General features: G+C 38.9%; 2 protein-coding genes across 3 annotated transcripts in view; one reads left to right on the top strand and one right to left on the bottom strand.

Moving 5' to 3' along the window:
• tm4sf5 (transmembrane 4 L six family member 5) overlaps nt 1–26,669 on the top strand; it is a 394,180-nt gene that overhangs the window by 80,435 nt on the left and 287,076 nt on the right. The window lies entirely within an intron of this gene.
• stim2b (stromal interaction molecule 2b) overlaps nt 1–26,669 on the bottom strand; it is a 47,527-nt gene that overhangs the window by 2,795 nt on the left and 18,063 nt on the right. Inside the window, exons 2-11 of one of the 2 annotated variants that reach the window (XM_061030948.1) lie at nt 20,415–20,545; nt 8,591–8,702; nt 6,317–6,428; nt 5,231–5,346; nt 4,919–5,096; nt 4,575–4,752; nt 4,302–4,463; nt 2,602–2,702; nt 1,498–1,736; nt 825–1,011 (exon numbers count right to left, since the gene is read on the bottom strand). In XM_061030948.1, coding sequence (XP_060886931.1) covers nt 825–1,011; nt 1,498–1,736; nt 2,602–2,702; nt 4,302–4,463; nt 4,575–4,752; nt 4,919–5,096; nt 5,231–5,346; nt 6,317–6,428; nt 8,591–8,702; nt 20,415–20,545 — 1,516 coding nt within the window. Of the gene's footprint in view, nt 1–770; nt 1,012–1,497; nt 1,737–2,601; nt 2,703–4,301; nt 4,464–4,574; nt 4,753–4,918; nt 5,097–5,230; nt 5,347–6,316; nt 6,429–8,590; nt 8,703–20,414; nt 20,546–26,669 lie in introns of both variants that reach the window. The other variant, XM_061030947.1, reaches the window with a different exon arrangement.

The following is a 26,669-nucleotide window of genomic DNA, read 5'->3' as shown; positions in this document are numbered from 1 at the left end:
GCCCAAAAGCAAATAGGTGAACTTGACCGAGTGTAAATTACTCTTGTAAGACAGTTCCCAGACTGTGACATTGCTCAGTCTGACTGTAAACAACATGGAGGTAGTCTCAGTGACCTCACCTATTGGTTACAGAATGAGAGTTTTGAATCTGAATGATGGCTGAATGATATCTCAACCTAACTTTCAGTCAACCTGGTAACAGGCAAAGGTTAGCTTAGGTGAGCCTAAAGCCTCTTGGAAAAACCCTTACAATGCATAACTTGAATCCTTCATAAAATGAAAATGATTATGTTTAAAAAAAAAAAAAAAACCTTGTACAGTGTGTGCTTATTAAGACATGAACTATCCAGACCAAAATAGTTTATTGTACCAGGCTGTAAACATGTTAATTTCTGCGGTAAAAATGGGCTTATTTGAATGGGTGTGTATGTGAGTACTGTGGCTTTTGGAGCCAGCCTCAAGTGGACACTTTAAGAACTGCAGTTTTTGCACTCCTGCATTGGCGTCATTTTTCAACACTAGAGGTACCTTTCTGACTGTCATAACACAATAGTGTCAAAGTAAAATAAAATAAATGTAAAAAATGCTATATTGGTTATTGGTAAAATATCAGTAATTGGTTAAATCGTTATCTGTATCAGTTTCAAAAATCCTATAAAGGTCAGGCTCAGTTCATATGTTCATCCACCACATAGAAGACGTCACCCAACACCAGAAGGCACCAATCCCCAAGCTGAAAGCATCAGTGTAAATTTTTTTGTATAAAACACCTGTGAGTCCAAACTGTAAAACCATTCCGCGGCGTTCCGGCCACCGCTACATACCCCCTCCTATCCGAGCTGAACATGATATGTTCGTCCTCGGCCTCGGGACGATAGGAGAGGGAAGAGCTGGCCATGGAGAGCAGATCAGGGTCCGGGGACATCAGTGAGGACTGCGGGCTGAGTAGGCTCCGGCGAGAACGGCATAGGCTGCTGCTGCGGGTCAGCGGGGGCCGGATCATCGTGGTTGCTGTGGAATGGAAGAAATGGTGATGCTTTAGTTATTTCTCCAAATACTTATTCATAATTTATTTTTATTAGTATTCAGAATTTTTTATTAGTGGCTTGGTCTGGTCAATAATGTTTTCAGTTAGAATACAGTCAACAAATAAGAGTTATCAAATATGGCGTTCCTCAAGGATCCATTTTAGGACCTTTAATATTTATTATTAATAAAAATTATTTCGCTGCAGAATCAAACACTAGAGTTGTAGATTTAAATACTGCAATAAGATAATATTGTCAAGAATTCTTAGATTAATTAATATGGTTAAAACATATAAGTTGTCTTTAAATACCAAACAAGATCTACATGAAATTTTGTATGTTTTTATTATCTTGCAAATGTCTTTTGGGGGAAATTTCACAAAAGCCATTAAGACAAAAATGCTTTTGTATTTTCCCCATGTGCATTCAATATATATATATTTTTTGTTTGAAAATTAGTTTGACTCACTTGTGAACTGTGGAATGATGGGAGGCGTGTCCTCGTCCAGATCGTCCACTCCCCCCGCGATGGGGTACGGAGGCACAGAAACCCGTGGCATGACCACCCAGCTGTGTTCCGAGTAGAGGCTGGCTGTCAGACTCGGTAGCCCTGAGTTGTTGACAACAGGGAAGTTGCAAAGCTTCTCAATCTGCTGCCAGCGGTGCAGCCGCTCCCTCAGGCACGCCGTCACTTCTGACAGGGCTTTTCTGAAATAAAAACACATGAGTGAGGAAGAATATTCATATAACACCCAGTAAGAAGCTGCCCTGTTTTGATGCTTCAGGATTTAGACAGTTTTGGTATACAAGCTGGTGATATTATGATATTGGACTTAAAGCAGCCATGCAGATGATTTAACTTTGTTCTGTCTTTTTGTGATTTCATCCCTTTTTAGCCTTTAAACCCAAAGGATTTCTTTATCTCCGAAAGAGAGCCTGGATTAAACAAGAGGTCTGAATATTTATCAGTAAAAAAACGTTTGGTGCCGACCTCAGGAATACTAAAGAATTATGTTTTCCAATACTTGAAATATTGTACAGTCAGATTGTTCACTTTATACAACAGATGCTTGTTTGTATGTAACATCTTAAAAAAGCAACATGTGACACACACCTATATGGGTGCAAACTCCAGATACCTTAAGACAAACAAAAGCATGTTTAAGAGGTATCTGTAGCCTTAGGCCAGGAGCAGATGTCATCAGGTGGTACCCAACCATTACTGAGTGTTTGAACACTGCCTGGTCGGTGGGCCGGTAGTGGTGGCCGAATCACTGCCCAATTTGCTCCTGGCTTCCAGCTTCCCTTCACATGTATGGTGTATAAATGTATATAGACACAGCAATATAAACTCGATACAATATTAAGGCTGCTTCACCTATTTTGACTGAAGACTTCCATATTGGTATTCAATGTGAACAATATGACTTTCCTTGTTAAGTGTTCAACAACTTGCACTTGATTGGTTGTTATAAATCAGTAAACAGACATGACTCAATTTGCTGATCAAGAATAATTATTTCTCCTCTTTTCCTGTAATGTAAACATTGGATGTGTGTTGTTGTTGACTTACTTTGCTTCTAGTATCTTGTGGTCCACCTCATCCAGTGATGAGCTGTGGGCTACATGAAGAGTTCCAAACAGAGAACTTCTTTTCTTCTTTATTTTTTCTGCCTGCATTGGAGAAAACACAAAACATGTCACAATATTAGTCTTAGTAGCATACACACTTTAGTATTCAGTTTTTTTTTTTTAAAGATATCGTCCAAGAAAGTTCTTCACTGTAACTAAGGATTGTTGACAGCTTTAAGAGGCACGACTGAAGGTCAAACATTGAATTAAACCCAAATATGATCAAATGATCTCAGGTATGGACCAGCTCCTGGTTATGCTGCTATAGGCTTAGACTACCGGGGGAACTGGCCCCTTGAGCTCCTATCTCTCCCTCTCTCTCTCTCTCTCTCTCTGTGCATTCACATCATATTACTGCATGCAGCTATCTGTAAATCTTAGTTACTAACCACATAAGGTTCCTCAGGATTGCTGGTGAGGACTGCCTGCTGCTATGGACCCCCCCCCCACCCCTTACACACACACACACACACACACACACACACACACACACACACACACACACACACCATCGTCAACACCAATAGCCTGTGTCGTCCCCACAACCACCGCTGTCCCCATTCACGCGCGGCCTGCTCAGACCTCCACCTCGCCAACAGGAACGCGAGGACTACAAAGGAGACATCCTTCTCGCACATGCTCTTTTGTAAAGTATCTCGACATAACACTTGTTGTGAATTGGCGCAATACATAATGATTGATTGATTAATCAAAAAAGCTATCTGTGTTTTTGGTTTGCTGTGAATTTGCTGGGCAAAATGCATTTAACAAAAGCAAAAAAAGAGATACAATTTTAGCATCTTTGTCCACATTACACCGAAAAATAAATTTGAAAACTGATGAAGCCTTTAATCATAAAAACCCTACTTACTTACTTACTCATTGTAGTTTATTAAAAAGATTAAATACTGTAATAATCATTGTTGTATTCAAACTTTATATTCATATTGGTATTTTATCAAACCCTTATTCAACATTACTTCTACACATTTCTCCATTCTAAGAGAAGACTGCCACTGCTATGGAGGATCCAATACTACTACTACTACTACTGCAACTTCAGCCGGGCTGCACTGCAACTTCAGCCGGGCTGCACTGCACTGCACTTAAACAACACTGGCTGTCTTTCAGAGTGCAGAGTGAGCTCTCTCTGCAGCCCTGCACAACTGTTAATGTTTGTGGTAGTCGTAAACGTGATATACAGCTCGACTGACTCAAAAAGATCAGCAAGGCACTTTTACTAGGTTCTAATTCCTGCAGGTTTTTTTTTCCTGGTAGTCAGAACCCAGGACTTTAAGTATCTTTATGACGGTTGTGTAATATTTAAAAAAAAAAACATTATTAATAGTCGTAAATCAAATAAAAGCATGGCAATCTTTCAAAATTTCCAAAGCAGAGCAAATGCTTTCATCCAAAAACCATGTTGAAAAAAAACATGTTTCAGATTATTTGCTTCATCATTTATGAGGAAGATGATTTCAAATCAGTGTCATTCAAAGGCAGTAAAATCTCTGTCAACCTCTCTACAACATTCTGAACTTCAGATGAATCTGATCAACACATTATGTGATGTGCAAAGCGTTGCTGACCAGCTCCGCCTATCGTATGATTGATAAGATATGACTGATTGAATGTTGTTACCTCATCTTTGGCGATGTAGAGCTGAAACTCAGCGTTCTGTTTCTTGATGTTGTAGTATTGAACCTCCACCTCATGTGTGAGCTGGAGCCACTTCTGAAGAGCTTCAGGCACCGACCGCTCCGACTGCATCTCCTTCTCCGCTCGCTTCAGAGCTTTTCGTACCTAAACGGTTTATGTTCAATCTTTTTTTAGCAGCAGAATTATCCATGGACTGCATTGTGTATTACTGAGCATGTAAACACAAATAAAGTAGCACCATGGTTAAAATCGTACCTGTACGAGCTCCTCCTCTGCGTATTTGAGCCGGCTGAGTTCACATTCGGCTCCTTCTCGCAGCTCTCGGAGCCTGTGAGCCTCTGTTTTGGCCCCGTTGATCTCGTCCCTCATCTTCTGCTCCAAGTTCTGCTTCTCCACGGCGACAGTGCGGTTCTCCTCCTGAGCCTTTTCCAGCCTGGGAGATGAGAGGAAAAACACACGAGAAAATGCCATCATGGCACTTAGAAGTCTGGCAATGTCTAGATCGAATCAAGATTTTACAAGCAGCGTGAATTCAAAAGGAAAGATAAGAAAGTGGAGAAACTAAGTTTCCTTTTTCTTTTTCTGTGATTTGTCCGTACCGGCTCTGCAGGTCTAAAAGGCTCTGCTCAGCATTTTGCAGGCTCTCCAAATCCTTCATCATCTGAGAGATGTGCACCTTGCTGGACTTATTCTGCACGTAGGCAAACCAGCAGCCCCCGACACCGATCACTATGGAAACCATCAGGACAAAGTCTTTCATCCAGTTATGTTGTGGACCTGCAGAGGGAGATCACAACAGGAGGAGAAGATGGGTGACTACAGTAAATACAGTTTTTTTTAAAGGTTCTCTGTCTTGCATCTTTTGAGAGAATGTGCACAACATGTCAATAATAAAAATATGTTTTACTTACGGAGAGGAGGCCCGAAAAGCACTGCATCTAGTGCCTTTAGGTTTAATTTTTGTTTATGCCGCTGGTCTAATATCTTCAGCTGCATCGACATAAATAACGGTTCATTAGCCGCTAATCTGAAATATGAAGAAGAAAATCAGCATTAAATACAACATTTCTTTCTACACAGTTAGATTCAAGGGCGAGTCTGCATTACTGCATGTGTGTCCATGGTGTCAAGACAAAAAAAAGAAAGGCTGGTCTGGAATAACCCTTCCAGGTAGAGTTTGGGCTTGTTGTTTAACCTTATGCATAAATGTTTATAAAGGTTACAGTTTGGGAAACTGATTGAAAACATCTGATGTGAATTCATCTCCATCTTAAAGGACCCAGACAACATGGCAGCGCTCATCAGGCCTGAGGAGAAACATGAAACCCCTCAGTACACCCCCCCCCCCCCCCCCCCGCCACCCCCCCCATCTCAAAACACCCCCGCCCCTCTGTCTACTCATGCCATACATGCAGTTTGCAGCGCGTCACATTCCACAAGTGTCTCTGCGACGTCTGAGTTTCTTCTTTAACGTCGACACTCGGACTCGTTTGTTAACATTTTCATCTTGACCGCACTGCAGGAGGGAATTCTGGGAATATTTTCAGCTTTTAAAGAGTTAAACCATCATATAGGGATTAGCTTTACCGCAATACACATTTAATAGTTGTGTAAAAACGGTGAGGCAAATAGTGAAGTAAAGAATCTACCTGTTTCATGAGCATTTTTCCTCCTGTGTTACCGTTTATGACCAGCAGTGGGCAGCATTTAATAGATTAATGAAAACTAAAGCAGCCTTTGTGTATTGTAACAAAGACTGTAATGGTGTAAGTGCTCATAAACACACTCCACTGCTCATGCAGGGCAAAGCTACACAAGACCATCTTCATTAGAGTCACTGATATTAAGACTATCAGTCATAAAAGTGCAGAACACAGAACAGTAATTAACAGAATAAGAGCGACAGGAGAGTAGGGATGCACTGCACAGATGAGCACATGCTGTGTAGTTATTCTGTGAAGAGGGGAGGGTTGTTTTTGAGGAACAGCCGTACTCACCGAGGTAAAGTGTTCCCTGTGACTCTGAAGTCACGGAAGTTCTTCTCGTACTGCGGCAGCTCCACCGACTCCGTCAGCCACTGCACTGTGTCCTCCATCGTCCAGTTATGGACTGGGTGAGAAGAGAGGATGGGGAGAGGGTGAGGGGAATGATAACATGTATTAGTACAATGTAAAGACCAATACTGTGCTTAAAATACAAATAAAACAAGAAATCCTTCATTTATCTATCATTTATAAGTTAATGAATGTGGGTATTATAGAAAAAGGAAGTCAAGGTTTCAAAATAAAAGTACACGTAATGGAGAAAATAACCCTGTGATTGATACATATTATATTCTTTGAATTTAAAATAAGGTTGTAAACACTAATCCATAATAAAGAGAGGTTTTTGCTGGATGATTGTCCAAGTTATATATTTTTTTAGAAAGTTTTAATCTTTTTTTCTTTTAAGTTTTCTTTAATTTTTGACCTGACAGGAACACAGAAAAATAATTCTTAACAGCAACATTTTTTCATACATTAAATGGCTTCATTTTTGTTTATTATTTTACATGGTCCTTTTGTTAATAAAATAATTACATTTGTCATTTTGAGCCTTGAACAATATAAAAAAAAGGATAATTCTTTTGTGTAACCAGTAATGACTCCTAGTTTAACATTTGATAACAGATGAGTAGAGAAGAAGAAAAAACGATTTATAAAATTGTCTGTTGGTATTCATTCTATAGAACCTGCATTATTCTGAAACCAGGACATGAATACTAGACATTATATACTGTAAATATATTATTCTTTATAAAACACATGGAATGATTCCAGCAGCAGGGTACAGCAGGTAACTGAAAGACCTTGTTAAGGTTTAAACAAATACTTGAAAAGATGGGATGTTTACTTTCGGCTGTATTTATTTCAAAGGCTGAGAAAGAAGGAGAACATGTTAGACATTTATCTAAAACCACTTAGACATACTTTCATGGTCATAAGCAAACGAGGCCATGTGCATGCTAAGAATGACAGATTGAGGTGTGTGTGAGAAAACAAACCACTGATGGGTTTTTAAAAGAAGAGGAGGGGTCAAATATTTCCCCCATGTGATAATCAAACTGGAGAGGAGAATGTAGAAGGAAACAGCTTTTTGAAGGTTTGCTAAATGCAATCATACGTTTCAGTGCAAAGGTGTGGTGTCATTTATGTTTGTGTGGTTAAAGTATTAATAATGAGGACATTCTGAAAGCATTTGCGCTACAGTGGCCTCATAATAACATAATTGCAGACAATGACGGTTAAATCTACTTCCTTGAGCGTGTTCTAACTTCTTTTTTCTTTTTTCTTTTACATACACATTCTTCATAGAATAAAGCAGGTCGCACTTCACTCTGCTCAAGGGTCCATCCTCATTCACTCCCTCTCTGCTCCCCTTAAATTGTCAAAGTCGCAGAGGTCCACTTCACTTTCCAGAGAACTTGTCTGAAAGTCACTTCAGGGGAAACAAAAAAATCCTCCCACAGGCTTGTTGAACCAGTACATCAGCCTGTCGAAAGGGATGTTTTACCACACCTTTGTCATGTGATTTTGTTCTGTATTTATATAGTAAGAATAAGTGTTTGACTTGTGCTTTTGCAGCCTGAAGGAAAGTCAAACCTACATACACATTGCAAATTCTGTTTATATTGGTGCTGTCAAGCCATTCAAAAAATGATCTAATTAGTTACAAGCTCCTGATTAACATCAAATTTGTTGCATAAGTCGCACTTTTAGTAGCTACTTTTAAAATCAAAAAAAAATGGGCTACATCCTATATTTATGTGCAACTAATATATCAGTAAAAAAGATGAGCTGAGATATGCAGCGTCAAGACTGAAAGTGAAGCCGCCACTATCAGCCATGATTGCATTGATTCAAAAGAATCCCCTATTCATTGTGTACTGAAGCGGCCGCTTCCCAACGCAAAACGTTCTGGGATACATAATGACTTGGATCCGGCTAGCAGGCTATGTCCATTTATAAATCGATCGCTGATGCTGTTTCTCTAATGTGGATATAACAGAGAAATTAATTCAATTGCATTGTGTTTTCATCATGTATAGAAAAAACTGTGGATCAGTGACTATGACATTGTTCATCTGCGTTAATTTGTTTGACTAATTTTTCTGCACTAAATTGGTATTAACATGTTGTTTTGAAAGCCCTAGTTTGTATTTATTGTTAGTTTTTATGTCCTTTCTAATTGATGATTTTGTCTCAGATTTTTTGCTTTGTCTTTTCTTTTACCTTCAGAGGTCTTCCAGCCCTTCCACAGCTCCTCCACAGTGATGTGCTGGTCTTCACGGTGCAGGTTGCTGTGTTTGTTGGTTTGCTGCTGCTTCATGTCTTCTATTATGAACTAGGAAACACAGAGAGGAACATGTTTTTTTTAGGAACGCATATCACCGAGTATATGTTCCTGTTGTTTAACATTTTAGAAAGTGATTGAGGGCTGTGATGCAGAAGGTTGTATCTGTGTCTGTGCATGTCCATGTGTGGTTTTGAAAGAGAGTGCTGCTGTAGAGAGTTGGCTTTGCCTAAAAGTCTAGCTTTGGCTCACTAACACAAAGACTCACACACACTTTCTTTTCTCTCCTCTTTCTTCCTTTTAGGGACTTTGAAAAGAGAAAGAGACCCATGGCGGAGGCACCACTTCCACCTGTGTATGCATGTGTGTGTGTGTGTGTGTGTGTGTGTGTGTGTGTGTGTGTGAGTGTGTGTGTGTGGGTGTGTGAGTGTGTGTGAGTGGTTTCCGGCTGTCCTCCTTTGGTAGCTCAGAATTAAATGCCCCTTGCAGAGAAAGCCCCAGTGAAGGAACTCACCAAAGAAAGGATTGCCAGAAAACCAGCAGCATAAACAACAAAGACCATGGCTGACAACCAGACAACTCAAAGCATTCATCTTGTAGCAATATGTGTGTGTGTGGCCTTGGCATGAAGTTAAAACATAACACTTCCTGTCTTACATGCTAATAGTAAAGTAGCCTTTGATATTACTGCTGTTATCCATGTCACTTTGATTGGTAAATACCTTGACCGTACTATCTTATTATTGTGCTTTCAAAAAAGGTTACCATGTTCTAACTTTTAATAAAAAGACATTGTTAATCAATACAAATATTGATGTGGTTTGTAATCACCTTTTCCGACTAAGTACCACTCAAGGCTAGCTAGCGTAACAGCTACCCAGCTACACTGAAACTCGATGGATACTTTTTAAGCTAATGTTAAGTAGTACTTATTATTTGAGCTCTCCATCACTTTTAAAACAAAGGCTTACTAACCTCATTCAAACAAATTAAATAATTTCCATCATTAGAAAATGAATGAAGGCTATATACCGTGCTTTGTAGCTAGATGTCGTTATTAATATGGTGGTCTTAATGGCTGAGAAGAATAAATGTCTGCCTCATCAATAAATATATTACATCTTCACAGTTGTGAACATTTTTACAGTTGTAGCAGTCCTTGAACGTTTGAGCTTAGCTGTGTGCGAACATGATAAGCTGTAGCAAGAGTTAGCTTAGCATAAACACTGTAAACAAGGATGCAACATACAGTGCATGTACCTCCCTGAAATACTAGAAAAACATACAATAAAGTTCAGGTTCTCAACTTTGTATTGAGCTAGCCTAGCTGTTTCCTACTGCTTCCAGTCTTCATGTTAAGCTAGGCTAGCGCTACAGGCCTCAAGCTCCTTCACACATCCCTCAGTCTGTGTGTCATCTCTTTTGAAACTCTTATTGGTCCAAGACATTTTTGACAAAAAATAATAAATGAATTGGTATCTACCAGTGTATAAAGTAAATAAACATGCGCCTACATACTGAAGTTGAAGGCAATGATATATGTAAGCTAGCAAAGGGTCTTCAGATATAATCTGTTAATTGTTGCAAAGGGACTTAAAGAATAAAGGTTAGCTTGTACAATCAACAGTAAAGATGCTCAAGAGAAAGTGTCTTTCACAGTCTTTTGTTTTTAACCTAGCTGTGATCAGAGGGGAGCTGAATGTGCTTGTTGTTGCATTAGCATGTGCTGTGTGCACATGTCAGCGACTTTGAAAAGATGCAACCAAATCAGAGATTGCCAAAACCCAGAAAATCCAAAAACATAACATTTTAAAATTTCAATAGTCACAGATCAATGAGTTTCACATGTGACTTGATAAAAAGCCGAGCCAGTTTCCAACACAGCTTGAAGTTTTCAAGCTCTGAAACAGAGGTTACTGCACAAAATCCTTTGAAAAAACCCTAAAAGTATTCAAATATACAACTTGAATAATTGTATTTATCATGACTCACACATGAAACTAGAGATGGCCATGACTTCATGACTACCAGTGCTTTTCTACATCTACATAGTGTGAACTGAGTCTGGAGGATTGCTGTGAAATTGACACTGAATGCTTAATGGCAGTTGGTGTTGGAGAGGCTGTCGGCTGATTTAAGTACTGAACACATCTTCCGGTCAGGGAATAATACTCTCTCTGTTATCACAATTTTTTGCCTGAAAATGTTCCCTTTGAGATTGACCTCTAGCATATACACTTAGTATATTCAAAATCCTCACAAATTGAAGAGATGAAAAGAGACAATAGTTATGTTGTCAGAGTAAAGAAGACAACCAATGCTTATGGAATTAAACATTTTACATTTCTGACACTGCAGCAATTAGTGTTATTAACGCACAATGGGCAGCCAATAAGAGAAAAATGTAAGGTGCTTGTTCCATTTCCAGATGACTCATGCTTGGATAAATTATTAACGCCCATGTTTATGGGAGGATGAACCTGAACCCCAGCCTATGGCATTAGGGTGTGCCAACTGGTGATGTAAATGGCTTTAATCAGAAGTCCATTTAAACCTCAATACAAATAATTACACATCTAACCTGCATATGACTGAGTCATGAGGAAACACAGGTGGTGTGGCAACTCAAACACCACCCCGGTCCACAGCTGTGACTGTTTGCCTGTTGTTATGGCAATTCCATGTTGTTTTCAGTATGGCCAAGCTTTAACAGCTAATAATAAAATCTATACTGGTTTATTGCATTAGACTGGTAAGAACAAAACCCTGAGAAACCCTTGCTTGAATTGTTTGCAAGGTAAAACAAAATATCTCTAAACCTAGAAAGTTTGAGAAAAAGACTCAAAAAACAAAATCTGAAATTGAAGGACTCAATGTCAAGACAAAAATTAACAAACTACTTTTGTTAACATTGGTAATTAATTCAATTCAACCTTTAAGTAAATCAACAAGACTGAGTCCACAGACCATTTTGACCAACTTTTTTTGTGACTATTTTCACTTTAGAAAGGTATCATGCTAACATTTACCAATTCAGCTTAACCCAAATTACACCTAGCTGATGGGAGTCATTAGTTCTGCAGATAATGAACCCATGTATTGGACCTCAGATAATAGATACGAGGTCAAGTGACTAACAAATTAATGGCTGTTCATCCTAAGGGAATTTGATTTTTAATAAATGTCAACACATATATCTAAATCAGTGCCAAAACATTTCACTCATAAACAGAAATATATCACAAATGTGGTGCTCAAAGTTGAAACAGGGGAAAACCAAAGTCAATATAATTCCCCCCCGCTGAGAACAGGTTTGTGCTTTCCATCCAATTCCACAGAAAAAATTAACGTTTGACTTTTAGGTGGTTCAGCATGAGAAGTCAACTATTTACCATAGCCAAGGATTTTTTCTTTGGTCTGTTTTTTTAAAGACTTAAAGTTGTTCAAAATCATGACTAGAAGAGACAGACAATAACATCTCTAATACCAAATAGTTTTGATAAATGTATCAGTGTTTTTTTCATGAAATGATCTTGCAGCAGAATGGGAACATCGGCAATTATGTTTGAGACAGCTTAAAACATTGTGTCACAAACTGACACATTTATATTGATTCCTAAATAATCCCATAGAAACTCTTAAGATGTTGTCTTTCTTCACTGATTACATAAGTGTCTTTGTGTCTGAAAAGCTCTTTCAGCACATCAACAGTGGGCAAAATACTCTGAGAAGTCTTACAGGCTCGGCCACCGGGTTTTTACACAATACAAATGCAAATGAGTTTTTTCTCTGTGACGTAGAGCCAGGATCCAAGTAAAGGAACAAACTATCTGCTGAGTCACTGCAGAGACAACAAGGTGTGCAATATGAACAACTGTCCAGCAAGGCTCAGCATGCTTTATGAGAAGATGTGGTGGCAAAGATGTGAATTTAAATGACGAATAGAAGAGCACACAGAGAAGAAAATAAAAGTCCTGATGGATGAATAACTAGAATTAAATGATCTGTTATTTCTCATGTTTTAGTGGGTAACAGTTTGGTAGATGTGTTTATTATTACTGGCCTACACTTTTCTTGTTTAAAGTCCAACACATGATCACTATTTTAGAGGAAATACAATAAAAATGTATAACATGTGAACAAGTATTTGTTCGATAAACATTACTGTACTTGTAAGGTATAAAAGCTGCCTACTCAGAGAATCAAGTTATCATAAAACTTGTACTTGGGAAGCAGTTTTGCATGTGGTCAAAGACAGCTTTGTGTTGCTTTATGGACTGATAATAAACATGTGGGGAGCTGCTAATTTAAAGATAGGTCTTTTTATGGGAGCCTTGTGGTTTCTGTGCTTTGGATTGTGGGGACAGCATTGATAATTGCAGGAAATTGAGATGTCAAAGCAGAAGAGAATCCTGCAAGAAAACAGGTTTATATCATGTTTACACTTTTAAACCTGTAAAAGTCATTGGCTTTTTAACACGACAAAGAGATCAGAAATAGTGCAGTCGGTTCTTAACAGATGATAATATGTGCACGTATCTATACAGAGTAGGACAGGCAGGGTATGACACACACATCAGGCACACAAAGACACATTTGTTCCTATTAGATTCCAGATTAGGGGGGGAGCTGGCTCAAGTTCGAGACACTACCCATGAGCCTCTGCTCTATCCAACAGTCGACTGTGACTCCCTTCACTCCCCGTTATCTTACTGTATCAGTCAATCTGTCCACAACTGATCATCTCAGTCTACTCAAAGTTATAACATGGAGTGCTTTTCAATCACCATGGAGCCATAATGTTTTTATTTTTTAATATAAAAGTTGTACCTCATCTTTAATCAAACCCATCAGTAATGGGAACCTCAGTATTCTTGCATGGACTACTCCGACCTCCACCTCAGCGGCAAGGAAGTGTGGACTACAGGAATGCAAGGAATACAAAGGAGAAATCCTTCCTTCATCGTATTCCATTTTTCTTAACAAGGAGTATGGCCTTTGACCTGCTCTTTGTAAAGTGTTTTCACTTGTTATGAATTGGCACTATACAAATAATGATTTATTGATTGAGGAAGTATGCTTTGACTCAGCGGCCACTATGGAAATAAAGCTGTCAATCATCTCGTCCTTTTCCGGAGTACTGATTTCAGGCGAAGGAGATATTCCTGCGCCCTTGAGTATTTGAGATTGCAGGCCCCACACATAGCCATGGAATAATAATTAATGTCCAATTTAAACGAATAAAATCACCTCCACTCCTGTTGTTCTTCCGGGTAGCCTCGTCAGTGTTTGCTTGTTTTCCTGCTGCTACAAATACAGTTTCTGAGAATTGTTTATATTATACAAAGGTGACAAATTAAGCACTTAATTCAATTGTCTTCAGTTATGTATATTTGATGATATTTACTTCTGTTCTGAGGTTTGAGTAGAGCCAAGCTGGTCTGACTCAGGGTCTCTAGACTTTGCTTACGCAACACTGGATGTCTATTGTTTGAAAATTCGACACCCTTTCTGCTTTCTGCTATCATTGTTTTCAGAATTCCCATTGCTATGAGATACAGTTTCAAGGTGGCAGCCAACACTCTGAAGAGGCAAGTTTAGACCATGAGCTTTTTCAAGTGTGTTCCACCAATATTAGTTCCTTTCTGACACCATTCTTCAAGGTGCAGCGTTTCTACATCCTGGGCAAAGCTAATTACTTTCAGGCTTTAGCATCAATTACATTTCTGCTAGAGAACAAATGGGAAAGTTTATGAAAATGTTCTACAAAAGACATATTCAACCAAGATAAGACAAATAAAATAAGACAATTTTTGTAATTAAGTTGTACCAATCAATGAATTCAAAAGTTTGACATCTCAATACCAAGCAGTAGGTCATTAATAAAGGTCTCTCTTGAATGATCCCTCCAGAACATTCCCAGACAAGTCAACAAACACCTTCTTGAACCTTCTGAGATTCCGTCTTTCTAAAGATACAACCAAGACTCCTCGTGCCTCCTCAAATTTCTTCTGTTCAAAACGGCTAAACACATTTTAATACAGTATGCTTTCACAGACGTAGAACTCACATACTAGTCTACATTTTTCAGAAAGTACCCCCCACGTCCCACAGAAGCGGTACAATCACCGCTATCTGTGACGTGGATTTGGTTCTTGCAATTTCAAAGTGATGCAACATGATCCGGCCAAGTGTCTTCTTGGCAGGCCGACAGCACACAGCCCAGCACCCCGAGGAGAGTGCGTGCACCTGCCTTCCCCTGTGACTGTGCTCAGCAACAGACCCCCAAACGTCACTCAAAACTCCTCAGACGACGACACCCAGGATCACAGGGTAATCCGAGACAGGCTTACGTTTCACAGGATTAAAGCTAGATTTGACTCCTAATAAAATTCTTCCACAGTTGTCAAATTACACCAGACTGTAAAAAATGTGATTACTTGTGATTTTTAGACTATAAATATGTATCGTCAAGAGGTTCAGGTCTATATTTATATATGCTGCTGAGACTGAGAGCTGAAAGACATTTGACTGAGACCAACAACAACATCAACAAGGAGTATAGCTCTGCATATTATTTACACAACTTAAAATATAGGTTGCAGCAATTCCGTATTCATACAGCATTTTCCCTTTAGCATTACACTCAGGGTTGGAAGAACGCTGTATTAACGTTTCATGCTATACTTTTAAAGAAACATAGGATAAATTAAAAAAATACTTTTTTTTTGCTTTCCAATTTATAGGCACCTCAAAATTCACTAGAAGCGAGAATATCTGGGACATCAGGCTATATTCAAGATAAAACAACTTATTTGATAACTTATGAGCAAGCTATCATTGCTGACAGCTAGAACATAGCAGCTATTGTTAGCATGTTCCCAGCTACCTTTAACATTTGCTAGCCAATGTTACCAAACATTTTGTTACCTAAAATAAGTGAACTAGCTAGCAGTACAGTAAGATTAATGTACACTTTTAAATGTTGTGTGTTAACAAGTGAGTGAGTGAATGCTAGCACTTGTCTTGTCATAGCTAATAGTTCATGAAATGCGTTTGTCAATGATAACTATTTGTCAGGTTCTCTTTTTATAGCCTGGAAGTCTGGAACACAAGAATCATACCATTTTAGCTTCTCACACTGGGAGCAAGGTCGAATCAAATCATGAATACAGTGAATTCTGGTTGAACAGCCTCAGTGTACATTGAAGCCTGATCAAGGCAACAAAAATCTATCAGTTCGTTGTATTTGTTCCCAAAATCTCTAAACTCCAAATACAACTTAAAAAATCAATTTAAAGACAAAACAAAATATTTCAGACGGAACAGCTATTTGTAGCTAACTTTACTGTTTTACTGTATTGTTCGCTAGCCAATGTTATCAAACAATATGTTACCTCTCATAAATAAGCTTAATAGCATTACCATTAGCCATGGATTTCAAGCTTTTCTATTGCGCAATATTACATTGGTAATCAGATCTTGAAAGGTTGTAACCAACCAGTTGTTCTACCATAGCTATCAAACATGCCCTAACTCTCGACTGAGTTTCACTCTCTATTATCTTGTCAGTTCTCACTTAAAAAATCAGCAACACATTGATCAATTTGTTGTTCTAGATTGGCTGACAAATACAACTTTTAAAAATATACTTCAAAGGTCTTGAAGACTAAGTCGTAAAAACTAACATTAAATCAATAAATTAAGACTTTGTACTTTTGTATCATGTAACTACTGTATATTAAAGGTTAATGTTAGCTGTTGTCTTACCATAGCTTATGACCCGAATTTATTTATGTCACAAATTTCACTATCAATTATCTTCACTCAATCAAAGCAGTGATATGATCATAGAAGCCTATGTCAGAATCCCTTTAAAGTGGATGTCCACAGAATTCCCTGGGAGTCAAAGCAAAATGGAGGTTTGTAAAAAAAAAATGGTAAATGCTTCTAAAACTGTTCTAAAAATTCTACCGTTTACCGTCTTCAAGGCAAATGAATCTGACAAAAATCTGCTCCAAAGACCAATTTCAAAAGCAGCCGCAGCCGTTCTTTGTTGAACAACCCCTCTGATAACTCTGTGACTTGTTGGCCTCACCACTTCCTTCTTTGCTCTTTCTGCCTCACCACTCAACAGAGGGTGTCAATATGTATAAGTACATATGTAAATCAGGATCTCTCTTTTTCAACATGGTGAACCAACAACTCATGTTAATGTCTATGTGAACTGTAAATCAACAGTATGTTGGATGACATAAACTGTGGGGAGACCTGTATGTGCCTGTAGGTTGTATTTCAAATTTAAATAGCACAATAATTCATTTACATTAGCGTTGAAAAAAAGCTTGGAAGGATTGCTTTTGTCTCTCATTACTCTAATATTGACGAAACAAATTACCTACCGTCAAAACACCATTCAAAAAAGTGACGCCAAATTAGATAAACTGAAGATGATTGCAAGGTCAGTAGAGTCTAAGAAAAAATCTAATGCCTTGAACCTAGGAACCGAGAAAGCACAAAACAACAGTCTAAAGCTTCCACGGAAACTGCATTTTTAAATTATTTTGACAAAAGATGAATAATTTCAGACATAGGCCATCTTCAAGCAACAATTATCTGGTTTCACCTTCTTGAATGTTAGGCTTTACTATGTCTTTTTCATTTCTGACATTAAATGAACAGTCTTTGGGTTTAGAGCTGTTAAAGAGAGATATCATTACATCACTTTGGGCTCTTGGGAATTGTAATGAGATTTTTTCTACTGCTTTACGTTTTATAGATGTAACTATTACTTTATTAATTAGCCTATTGAATTGAAAGGAAAAAAAGGTTTGTAGAAATCTACAAATGACAAAAGTCAAAAGCTGGTTTGATGTGTCACTAGTGAGAAAAATTACCAAGAAAATGTATGTAAAGTATCAGAACAGTGTTCAAACAGGCAAGTCGAAACTCACAAGTGTCATTGTCACCTTAAATCCCCACATGCCAATTTAATTATCAGCTTAAGAATCTCTGAAATTCTAGTCGAGAAAAGGTAAAATGTTAAACATATGACCGTCACTACCTCATCGGACTATAGCTCACACATGTTTTGGAAGGTTGGAGGAAGTACAGAAGGAAACACAGGAAGTGCCAGTGAGATCTTTGTTGTCTGGGTGTAAGGTTTCAGCCAGGTGGCAAAGGGGTGAGGGGGTGACGAGGTCGGGTTCCAACCCCCGCACTCGTCACCCTGCCTCATAACGCCTTTCAACTCATCAGTGCCAGAAAGAGAACGACAATTTACTAAAAGTGACAGAATGGGGGATCTGACTACGTTTGATCAACTGAAACAGCATTTTTAATACCTTCCTCCGATAACTTGTGTTATCACTTCATCAGTTGACATGGTGCATTGTGAAACTGATGCCACATGACGGGGGCGGCTGTGGCACATTTGGTAAAGTCGGTTGCAACCGGAAGGTTGAGGGTTCAATCCCCAGCTGCTGCAGCAACATGTCAGATGTCAGAAGACTAGAAAAGCGCTATACAAGCTCAAGTCCATTTACCATTTAGCATGACTTAATTAAAAACTGTGAATTTAAGGGTCAAAGAATTCTACTCTTGCAACAATGTTGCAGCTTTGAACATAAAGCAAGTTGGTTATACTAAAGTCATATGCATTTCCAATGTGCATTAGGTCTTGGATTCAGTATTTGGAGTCGCACTTCTTAAGAACCTTTTCTGTGTTATTGTTAAAGTAATAAATGAAAGTACACATTTTGTATGATACAGACAGCTATTTGGGGTACAAATGAGGTTTTGTGTGACAAATTTGATTACATATTGAATGCAAACTTCTGCAAATACTCTCAATTTCTTGATCAAAGGGATCCCAATCCTACCTCAAAGTTTTCAACATCATATCAAAGTTTCATCCAAAATCAAAACCAACCAGAGAATCAGGTTTCTTTTTTCAACAAACCCTTTTGATCCTATCTGATCAGGTTACTTCAGAAAATCCCTCGGTTTATGCCTCTGGTAACGTGACACTATCATTTTATCATGACACAAACTGATAGTCACTAATTGGGGAAAGCCTCATCCAACCGGTTATGAAACTCTTCTCTGCAGAGAGAATAGCTCGACAATCCTCAAAAACGAGTGTTGGCCAAAAACAACCGAAACGTTCTGCTGTGGAGAAACAGACACGACTGGTTGCCCTTATAAAGACAAAAGGTGAAAACAGGGCACTGTAACACACTCCGCTACAGTACGGCACGGCACATACAGGACTCAGGGATACATGCAGGGACTTAATCTGGGCAGGGGGCCAGATGTAACATCTCTGGGGTCTCAAGACAGGACTTATACACGTCCAGGTCTTTACTGAGGGGCCACCAAAGAGGGCTGCAGGGTATAACTGTTTCTTACACCAGTCCTTCTCAGCCAGTTATAAATGACTCCGACCAGCACACACACACACACACGCACACACAAACACACACAGGCAGAATGTGACCGTGGTCGTTGATTACCCAGAGACGCAGAGGGCACAGCGGGTCAGAGCGCTCTCAGGTATCACTTTCTACCCCTCTTGTCACTGTAGAAAACGAGCCCCATCTCTTCCAGATGTGTCACTCCTTAAGATGTTCTGGCGTCATCTTTGTACACCTGAGCCGGACCGCCAAAAGGTGTTTCTCACTGTTGGTTTTGTAAACTAAATATTTGCTGATGTGAGGCGATCCGCTTTCAGAGCTGACAGGCAGCTATTCTTGTGTCAACACAAGAAACATTTAGTTGCAGGTTGGATTTGGTTAACCTAATGATCTTTAAAATGCTGTAGTTTAACTAGTGTTTTCAAGTTCATCTCACAGATTAAGTTCCAGATAAGTTCACTTGCACAACGTTTGCAGAGCAGAATGACTTTACGTTTTTGTTTCTGGTAAAGCCTTTAAAAGTTTCAAAATGTCTATTTCTGGGACACCTCCAGCATCCTTAAACAATTCAGAATCCAATTTTCTAAATCCTGATGGATTTTTAGAAGCTTTAACAGGTTAAAATATTTCACTTGACCAGAAGAGAAGAAGCTAAATTAGCTTAGCATAAAGATTAGAAGCTGGGTTAATCATTTAGCTTTGCTCTGTTTTAAAGTTTGTTGTACTGTGCAGGTCAGAAAATAGAATAAGACATTATTTATGAATAAGAAGTATTCAAAGTCTTCCTATCTTTAGAAAAAGCCAGGCTAGCTGTCTCCCCTTGTTTCAAGTATTTATGCTTAGCTAAGATAACCGCCTTCAGCTTCTTATTCAGGCTGCCATGTACACATGAGAATAGTTTCAATCTGCACGTCTAAACCTCTGCGTTACATTAACTATATTTCATAAAAATCACTGCTGAACGTATGGTTTAAAGACACAATTATTTCAATTATGTTCCTTTTTGATTTTTCAGAGAGTGTAAAAAATGTCTTAAGTGGAGACAAAAAAAGGAGATGTTTGACACTTTTTTGTAATTCAAAAGCAAAGGCTGAATTGAAATGAAATAAGAAAGATATACATATTTAGTGTAATAAAAATATTCTTTTTTTTTTTGTTGCTTATATCATCTGACTCACTTCTCAAAGTTACTTGAGGACCCCCTTTAGGAGATTCTAAAACCAAAACTAAAAACCAAAAGGTCCAACTTTTACCCTCCTGAAGGGATTTGTTTACATCTACTGATTTGTCATATGCCCAAGGCATCAGCTGAAACGCCAAATGTTTTTGGTAAATCCACAAAGCTCACCTCCACACTCTCGTTGACCTCTATTCCCCCGTCGTTGTCGTCGTCCAGCTGTTTGTGGATGTGCCGCAGCGCCTCCAGACTAAAGCGGTCGTCCTCGCCCATGCATGGCGGCATCACGATAAGACAGGCGTCTGCAGGGGGACAAAAAGCATATTCAGGTCAGAGATGAAGGGCCAGGAGAAGGTTAGGAAGCAGCCTGAGGAAATGACTCATTGTCCATGTTAGCAAACACTGGCTTCAGGGTGAACTACATGTAATAGGATGTCAAAGTCAACTTCAGCTCCAACACATATAGGACAAGATGCAATTTCAAAATACCACGACTTCCAAGAATTGTTGCTGTGTGATTCATTTTAAACTGCATACTCGGGTATGCATATGTACAGGAAGGTTTACATTCCAGACAACATTCTGACAGAGGGCAGAAACAAAAAGCACAAATACTTTTATTGAAATGAGGACTGGTAAACAAGCTAAGTCCAGTTTATGTAGCATGTGTGATGAGCCAAGGAGATGCTTTCTTTTAGCAAGCAAATAACAATAACAATAATAATTCAAATCTTGTAATTGACATACTATCGACAATGGCGTTAGCATTTTCTGTTTGTTTTTTCTACAGCAACAAGGCCAAACATGTAGATGTACCAGATCCTCAAGAGTGAGATCATGCTACTTTTTATTCAAATAAAATGATTGCCTTTGGAGTTTAGGCTGTTGAATCAAAAGAGAAACATAAACGGGCTTGGTGTTGGAAATAAGGGTTTGTTGTTGTTTGGTTTTTTTTTGGTTTTTTTACAGATATCTGTTTGTTTTTTTTTGACAAAAAAATTAATGAATTTACTTTAAAAAAAAGAATCTGCTCTATGGGGATTCAACTGTTTTAATTTCATATGAATTACATTTTTCTTTAATGCATACTACCTTTTAGAAATCGTTCCCAAAAGACGCTTAAGATTGTACAAAGTTGTGAAGAGGGGAAAAAAAAGGACCGCTAGCTTAGCTTAGCACAAACACCAGATACAGGGGGGGAAACAGCTAGCATGGCTCAGGTTCACTGGCTCACTAATTAGCACGTTATAGCTAGTTAGTTTAACCCGCTCAACTTTCAGAGTGATTTGCTGTCAAGGTACGACATCGTGCAAAGAAAACTTCTCAATGTATGTGACAACCCATGAGGTCGTTCCTGATTGGTTCCCGGGTTGGAAAGTCGTTCTTCCGACGTCAGTGTGTTCACGTGATTTCAGTTCAGATAGTTGACATGCAAGCGGACATGTGAATGTCTCTGTTACGAGTTATGTTTGAGCCAAACGCTTATGTGCAATATGTTAATTCATCAAAAGTATCTTAACAACAACAAAACATCTTTTGACCCCCATGTTGATGCTGAATATGACGTCAACTCGGCAAGTCGGGCACCCAATTCTTTCCCACGTTTTTGCTCCAACTTGAGCAGGCGTTCATGTGCATTTTCCCACTAAGAAACTGTTTTTTCCCGATGTGTCCGACACCACATGAATGCAGCATAGGGCATAGGTTAGGACAATCAAGTACAGCTCGCTCATTGGCTCCCACGCAGCTAAGGAAGCTGCAGACCAAGATCTCTCTCTCTCTCTCATTTACATAATGTGACTCTCAGCGAGCACTCCCTCCCTACCTGAAGCTTCTTTTGTTTTGAACTTCACACACACAGACACACACACACACACACACACACACACACACACACTGTCACACTCACTCATCCATACACACACGACATTACTGATCTCACAGATGTGCATACTTTTTCAGATTTTTTTGGAGTACGTAAATGGTCAAATGAAAATAAAAACACAGCTTGTAAAGAGGTAACAAAGGTTGTTTTGCTGCAAAGAATATAATCATGCAGATGACCTGCAAGTAGAAGAATATTTGAGGACTCACTTTCCTTAAGGCTTTAATGCAGTGAGTGAAGTGACCACACCTGCCCTCCAAGCATTTATTAAAAAGTGAGACACTTAAATTAATAAATGAGCTTGACTCTCTCTGTGTTCCTGGTGGACTGTTGTTATTTCCCTGAGTGTCCCCCAGGCTTCCCCCTCTCTTGTTTTTATTCAGTCCCCCTCCAGTCCCACCTGGGAATTGAGCCCATTACTTCCAGCCCTCCAAGCCATGGACAGTTTGAGCTGGCCAGATGCCAGACGGTCTCAGTGAAGCCACAAAACACACACAGACACAGACACACAACACCAGGGACGGAAACACACAAAAACACACATCAGACATCAAAAGCACACTTTAAGAAGATTGAAGGCCCTAACATAAATAAAACTCTCAATAAACTGGATATAAAATCACAGAAATTATTTGTTTCAACCAATAAAGGTGTTTCATGTCACTACAAGTACAGCCAAGGCCGTGTCCAAGTCCCACAGATAATGATGCTCCCTGTTTGGCCCTCAGATTCAGACCAAAGACAAAGCCACTGAGCAGCCAAGGGAAACCCAACAACACAATCAAAACAAGTTGAACAGGGACATACACACCCAAACACATGCTTCAGGCTTTAATTGCTGCTGGCAGTGAGCAGTGTTTGTCTATCAAGAGGAAATATGTGGACGGCAGGAAGGCCACCAGGGAACACAAAAAACTTGAACAAGATGTGGTTGGAAAACTGTGTAATTGTGTCAATTCTAGTACATTTTCAGATTGAGATTCTGTAAAAGTGTTGTAATGAAGCTCCTTACTACTTTCATATTGATTCCTAAACGGCAGAATATTGGTTTGCCAGTCTGTGATATTGCACTAAAGCACAGAGGTGGGCTCAGTTTGTCCCCCCCCACCCTTACGCCTCTGTGAGATTTATAGTAAAGGCAAGACATCACAGGGGTGTTAATATTGTTCTAAATATTGATTAATGAGAGTTATTATTAGTAAGGACTCACGAATTCCAACTGCTTAAAGGTGCACTCTGTTGATTTGGAGGTGAAATGTGAAAGTTGGAGAAGTGAAACAATTCTATTTTATATTTTCTGAACGAAATACACAAACTTTATTCAAAGTAAAAATGTGTCCATGAAACACAGTTTGAAGCTAAAAAGCTAACAGGAGAGTTTCAGTTTCACTGTCGCAGCCCTCCACCATAACTTCTCGCGTAGCATTTTATCTTCTGACAGTTTTCCAGGAACCACATTTTCCCCTGAGGACAGTTTGTGTATAGAGTTATGAACATATACCACACAATCTGTACACTTCTCCAACTTTCACATTTCTCTCCCAAAACTACAAAGTAAAAATGTGACTTTGTTCCATACATTTCCCCCCAAAAAAATGTGTAGGACAAATTATTTCATAAAGATATGTAGAAAAGTTTGAATTCTTTTAAATGAAAGGGCAAATTGTACTTTCCTACCCGAGTTAGACAAGACGATTGATAACACTTTCATGTTTATGGTAGTTTAATAGATGGAGGTGATTAGCTTAGCTTAGCTTAGCTTAGCTTAACAAGAGGGAAAAGCTAGCCCAGCTCTGCCTAGCCTAGGTAGTTTAACCTGCACATAAAAAAAGGGTAAAACCTTATGTTATGTGGTTGTGTGTTACCTTTAGACAGAAACAGGCTAGACTGTTACCTTCCAGTGTTTTTCCTGTTTCCAGTCTGTATGCTAAGCTAAGCTAATTGGCTCCTATAGCCAGACATTCGTCATATTTGTAAAAAAAAAAATTAAAACATCTAATAGGTCTAATGTACAACTGTAAAACAGGATAGTATTTGACTTCTTTGGATGCATGTTATCTATCAGCATCTAAAAGCACGCACAATCAGATGTAAAGGTGACCGTGTGACCTTTTCTGTTTGTTTGTTTTTCACGAAGGATCTGTTTACTGACACAAGACTTGACATGTTAGTCATAGAGCTGCCACTTGGCAGTCCACAGAAGAAGCAAAAGGAGACATTGATTGGAGGCATGCCCGCGGCTAAGTTTGGATGAGAGGACACTGGGGAGAATGCCCATGTCCAATGAAGATACCAGCATTGGCAAAGGGCTTCATCCCAAATACAGAAGCACAGGTTGGATAACACAGCAGGTTGGTTTGAGTTTGTAAAAGAGTGGATTTTAAAAAAAAACTCCAATTATTCTCCTTTTGGTACAACTAAGATGTTTTCTACTAGAAAAACAATTCTTCCTTGCATAATAAGGGACATAATCATGGGACTGTAAATTGGGCATATTAAAAAGACAGTCATATTTCTGATCAGGGCTGTAAAACAAAGAGCTGCTACCAAAGAATTGTGTTTTTTTTTTTCATTTGTGTTCAAGGTACACATACTGTATATGTCATTTCACTGCTTTGAAATTAATCTGCAACAGAGAAGACAACAGATAGTGAAAATCCAGAGTAATCAGTCCCTATCTCAAGCTAAAACAACATATTTGATAACCCATTAGCTACGTCTGACACTGATGTTAGCATTCAGCCAATTCTCACCTTAACACTCAAGTTACACAGTTTGAGGAGGAAATACTTCTAGCTGACGTCAAACACCTGGATAACGGTGATTTCCTGGCAATGACAAGGAATTAAAACCTTTCAATTGTAGTTTGTGGCAACACTTAGTCGCTGGGCAAGCTAGGAGGTGGCCAGATGCTTACATTCACTGCTCTAAGAGAAGATAATATGTAATCAAATATGTAGATTATTGTCAGTTGCTTCTCCACTGAAAAGGCAGTAATTCCTATTTAAATACATGACTAATGGCTAATTCCTCACTAATGGGATTTCCTTGCTATAATGGCTAAAGATTTGTTGCTTAGATTGCAACACTTGGCCGCAGGTTGAGCTAAATGCTATCATTGCATCCTGTTGTTTAAGATCAATATATAACCAGACGTCCTAAAGAGTTCCAAAATAGATGATAATTGTTCGACATCCTCATGTTAGCATCCTGGGAGATAGCAGATAAACATGATTTAAAAATGTCAGGCTTCCCACCCTGACCATGACGTCAAAGGAAAATGGCAGCCATGTTACTACAGGGTGAATGACAAGAATGTGGAAGAATAAATGATTACCAATTCAGAATATGATCTAATATATATAGAGCAAAGGCCAGTGATCCTATGAGCCTATGCTCTTTGTTTAGATATACTAACATTGTAAATTGAAATTGATAAACTACAAAACACATGAACCTGAAACTGCAGTGTATCAATCTTTAGAGAAAAACACTGACAACCGGCCAGTTTGACCACTTCCAACATTTCTGATGTATACAATACATACCATATTTCTTCTGAAGATGATGCACTAAAAAAAAGAGTGAACACTGAGGGGAGAAAAAAGGGGAACCCATCTACACTTCCATTTTCAGCTTCTCTCTTTACGATAACCACTTAGAAGAAAAAGCACATCTATCAGTGACACGTAAGATAATCATTACACAATAAGGCTCTTATATGTGTGTGTGTGTGTGTGTGTGTGTGTGTGTGTGTGTGCGTGTGTGTGTGTGTGTCAAGCCAAACATCTGATGCTTGAGGACAAGTTGCATAATTCATTTGCTTAGCTTGCCAGTGCAGTCTACATGGCCTTTTTGTTTGCATAGCAAGCATATCTATTTGGCTGTTTGGTTACTTAAACAGGCAATACTCAAATACTTGTGTTTTACATAAACACACACACACACACACACACACACACACACACACACACACACACACACACACACACACACACACACACACACACTTAGGCTACAGGCGCTGCATTTCCTGCTGTGAATCCCTGTCTAAATGTTTCACAGAGACATCCAAATGAACGGCGCACTTTTACAAACAATTTTGCCATGTTTAACTTTTTAATCGTACTTTTTTTTTTTTCTTTTTTTTTTTTCATACCGGTGGCCTAATTCTGTTCTGCATTCATGCGAAAGCCTTCATACACCAACGTCTCTTATCTTTAGATCACAGAGAAACAGATAATTTGAAGATAAAACGCTAAAAAAGAAATGCCTGTCATTCACTGACAGCATTAACGCTCGGCCAACCCGGTGTGCGATTCAAAACAAAAAAAAAAAAAATATGACAAGCCTTCGCCTCCCTAGTGGCTTATTTTTCAAGTATGTTTGAGTACGTTTGGGGACAGTCGAGAAAAACTACAATGAGGGACCATGTGACGGGAAATGGCCGTCTGTGACCCCCCCCCAAGCGTTCCAGGGGGACGCGCGCAAAATCCAAACGTGGACCCGAAAGATGACAAAATTGGAAAGCGCTGGGTTAT

This window comes from Labrus mixtus, chromosome 23 (assembly GCF_963584025.1).
Source record: "Labrus mixtus chromosome 23, fLabMix1.1, whole genome shotgun sequence".
NCBI lineage: Eukaryota > Metazoa > Chordata > Actinopteri > Labriformes > Labridae > Labrus > Labrus mixtus.
The sequence above is the reverse complement of the archived record's forward strand: the minus strand, read 5'-3'. Positions and strand labels throughout refer to the sequence as shown.